The 4,055-nt window shown below is 44.4% G+C and overlaps 1 protein-coding gene across 1 annotated transcript; it reads right to left on the reverse strand.

The window, feature by feature from the left end:
• Nucleotides 1–630: 630 nt before the first annotated feature.
• LOC132208888 (gastrula zinc finger protein XlCGF8.2DB-like) lies at nucleotides 631–2,749 on the reverse strand. Its single transcript, XM_059644195.1, has one exon. The coding sequence runs from the start codon at nucleotides 1,575–1,577 to the stop codon at nucleotides 1,065–1,067; it is 513 nt and encodes a 170-aa protein (XP_059500178.1). The 5' UTR covers nucleotides 1,578–2,749; the 3' UTR covers nucleotides 631–1,064.
• Between the last annotated feature and the right edge of the window lie 1,306 nt (nucleotides 2,750–4,055).

A 4,055-nucleotide genomic window follows, 5' to 3' on the forward strand; every position in this document is an offset into this window, starting at 1 on the left:
GGGTGGCGATGGTGTTTTTTGACTGGAGATCTGTAACCAGGGGTGTTCCACAAGGTTTGTTATTTTTATAAAAGATTTGGATGAAAATCTAAGTTGGTTTGCTAATGCTGTGAAAATTGGTGCAGCTGAGGATAGTGAGTTAGGGTGTCTAAGGACACAGCAGGATGTAGATCAATCGGAAAGTTGGATGGAGAAATGGCAGACGGACTTTAATTCAGAGAAAATTGAGGTAATGCAGTTTGGGAGGCTAAATGCAAGAGGAAAGTATACAGTAAATGGCAGGGCCATTAGGATCATTGGTATAAAGGGGGATCTTGGGGCCTAATTCCATATAGCTCCCTGAACACAGTTGGATAAGGTGGTAAAGAAGAAAGTTGAGTGCACCAGTGCACTGTCATCAGTGTAGGGTAGAGGCTTAAAGACAAGCTTTATTTTTGTCTTTGTTTTCGGTCTGGATTGAGAGTCAGGCTTGCTGCCTGACCAGGTATACAGGTAAACCTCTTCATTTCAGAGGGGAATGTCAAGGCCAAGAGAAAGAAGAAGAAAATGTGAAACAAAGTTAAGGTTATGACAATAGCCCAGTTTCACTTCTTTCTTTACCCTTGCCCTATCAGATGTGATGCTGTTAATCTGTACAATACAGGGCAGTGAAAGGAGCAGTTGGCCCTGCAAGCATTGATGAACAAAACTTGTTTGGTCATCTCCTTTGTCAGCTTTCTTTCTATAAATTGATTTTCATGTTTTCCCTTTCACAAGGCATCTGCTTCTTTCTCCAAACACAAATCTTGAATTCAGAATGACCGTTGGTGCTTTTAAAAAGGGACACTTGTCCAAACCATCAGCAATATATCCAGATTACCAAACTGCAGCCAATTATAGTTGTGTTTACATCAGTTGAAACAGATCTAATATTGTCAGACTTAATTTTGGTAGCAGAATTCAATTCTTTCTTAAAATACGGAAATCTCTTGCTGGGCCATCATTAGTCACCCTGGAGAAGATGCTGGTGAGTTTCCTCCTTGAACTACTGCAGTATAAACGTATTCAGGTTCACTTATTTATCTCTAGTTGAAGGACTGAGTGAATCGCTTCCCACAAATGGAGCAGATGAATGGCCTTCTCTCGTGTGAACTTGCTGATGAGCAGAGCGAAGATGAACACCTGAAACTACTCCCACAGGAAGTGCAGCTGAACAGCTTTTCTCTGGGATAAACTCGCTGGTGTCTCAGCAAACTGGATGATTGACTGCAGCCCTTCCCACATACAGAGCAGGCGAATGGTTTTCTCCCCCCCCCCTTGGCGTGAACTCGCTGGTGTCCAATGAGGGCAGATGCGTGTCTGAACTTCATTCCATAGGAGGTGCAGCCAAATAGTTTCTGCTCAGTATGAATTTGCTGGTGTGATTGAAGGCTGGATGAATGAGGGAATCTCTTCCCATGCACCGAACAATTGAATGGCTTCTCCCCTCCTCGGTGCAAATCCACTGATGTCACATGAGCCAGGATGTCTGTAAATCTCTTCCCGCGCTCTGAACAGGTGAACGGTCTCTCCCCAGTGTGAATTCTCTGATGTGACATGAGTTTGGTTGTTTGATTAAATTCCTTCCCACACACAGAACAGGTAAGTGGCTTCTTCCTGATGTGAATTCATTGATGGATTTCCAGCTGGGATGGGTAATTGAATCTTTTTACTATAGTTCTCACATTTCCATGGTTTCTGCACAGTACTGTCACCTTTGTATCACTTCAGAATGGTTGATCAACTGAAGCCTTGACAGCACATTGCTCGAGCAGAGTATCTCCCCACTGTGAATGGTGTAAATGTTTTCCCAACCTTCTTGATTGATTGGTTCAATTTCTCTCCACAAGAAATATGCTGGAATGCTCCCACATTGGATGTGTAACAGGGTAAATCTTTTATGCAGTCTCCTCACTGCAATATTGTCAGCTGAATATTGTGTGTATCACCTACATACAGGTCAAACATTTCTCCTTCCACATTCAGAGGCTGAAGGGACTCAGCTCCTCATAAATTGCATGAGTCAACCATTCACAGCAGGAAATTTGATTTGTGTTTAATATCTGCAAATACTTCTCTTCTAATATCCTGCAAAAGGAGTTTACAAAAGTCATTTACTGTCATTGCAGGAAAAAATTCAGAACAGACATGTCCAGATCCTAAGGAACATTATTCTTCTCTCTTATTTCTCAATTCTGTAAACTCCTGGCTCTACCCTCCTTCCTCTTTCGACTGAAATCCAGAACTATCCCCCTATCTCTGTCCTCCTCTTCCAGTTTTCTCCCTTTCTCCGTCCTCTTCTCTCTGGATCAAGTTCCCAACTCCAGTCGGCTGACTGAAAATCAAATCAGTGAGTCTGATTCGGGGTTTGAGTCTCCAGTGGCTGTTTGGTGAATCCTCCCCATACACCTCTAGGATTTCCTTCTTAGTTTCAGCCTCATCGATTTCTGCCCAAGTGAGACACGGCTTCCCTTTCCGAAAATGGCGGCCAAGTATCTGGGGAGAATTCCCGTCCCCGACCTAACCAAGGTGGCGGTTAGTAATCCTTGGCCTGATACATGGGGGCCCCAGGCCTCCCCTACGAGAGTATAAACTGCCCAGGCCATCACCTCCCACGGTTTCCATTCCTACCCCGTCTCACAAACTCCTGCCTCGAGAGCAGGACAGGGATTTTGTTGCTTGAGCCTGGAGAGCTTCTCAAATTGAGTCCCCTCCTCCAACTTGGCACCACCTGCAGCCACTGGGCCTGTGTGATTGGCCTGGAGCTGCCGTCAATGTGAATGTTGGGGCGGGGCGGGGGGGGGGGGTGGGGTGCAGATATGAGTGACCAACAAAACACGGGCGATTGTCTAACCAATCGGAGTGAATGACGGGCAAGAAAAAATGTAGCTCTCGCTCATTGGCTGAAACTCATACCAAGCGTCATAGTTCCGGGGCGGACACGACATATCATACACCCAGTGAACTGAACAGCACTGCATGACACCAGGGCAACTGCACCCGGAGTATTCCGTTCAGTATTGTTCTCCTTATCTAAGGAATGATAGTCTGTCTTTGTAGTCACAGTGCTATGGAGATATACCAGACTGATTCCGGGAAGGGGGTTTCTTCATTCAGAGAGGAGTAAATCTGTGGACTTCAACTACCAAAGAAAGTGGTTTAGCAAAATATTGAACGTTGTGAAGAAGGTTTAGATTATTGTTCAGAGGGATAAAGGGATCAAAGGGTGTTGAAAGTGAGAAAGTACTGAGTTGGTGATCAGCAATATCAGCATGAATGGCAGAACAGTCTCAAGGGCGAAAGAGCAATCTGTTCATGAAGAAGGTCTGAGGCTCCGAAAGCTTGTGTTTTCAAATAAACCTGTTGGACTAATAAGCTGGTGTTGTGTGATTTCTGACCTTGTCCACCCTAGCCCAACACCAGCACGTCATGTTCTTATTTTCTAAGACTCTAGATCACTATTCTTAATTTCCCTCCTAGTCATGGATAGGCCCCATTTCTCATTTTATTTTTGTGCCAGATAGGAATGAACAACTGTTGCAGTTCTCCAATATTTTCTTTAAGTGTTTTCACTTGCCTATCCAATTCTAGCCCCTTAAGTTATGCTCCCCAATTTATTATGGCCAGCTTGTGTGCCATGCCATTCACGGCTTCCTCTTTTTAAATTCAGGATCTTAGTCTCAGAAGCAACTCTGCCACTCTCCAACTTAGAGCCACAGAGTTGTACAGCATGGAAACAGAATCTTTGGTCCAATGCGTCCAAGCTAACCAGGTATCCTAATTAATGTGGTCCCATTTAATACCATTTGGCCCATACCCCTGCAAACTCTTCCTGTTCACGCACCCATCTAGATACCTTTTAAATGTTGTAATTGTACCAGCCTCTACCACTTCCTGTGGTAGCTCATTCCATACATGTACCACCCTCGACATGAAAAGAAAATGCCCCTTAGGTTCCTTTTACATCTTTCTGCTATCAACTTAAAGCTATGTGCTCCAGTTTTGGACTTCTAGCCTGGGAAAATGACGTTGACTAC

Source organism: Stegostoma tigrinum, unplaced genomic scaffold (assembly GCF_030684315.1).
Source record: "Stegostoma tigrinum isolate sSteTig4 unplaced genomic scaffold, sSteTig4.hap1 scaffold_57, whole genome shotgun sequence".
Taxonomy (NCBI): Eukaryota; Metazoa; Chordata; class Chondrichthyes; order Orectolobiformes; family Stegostomatidae; genus Stegostoma; species Stegostoma tigrinum.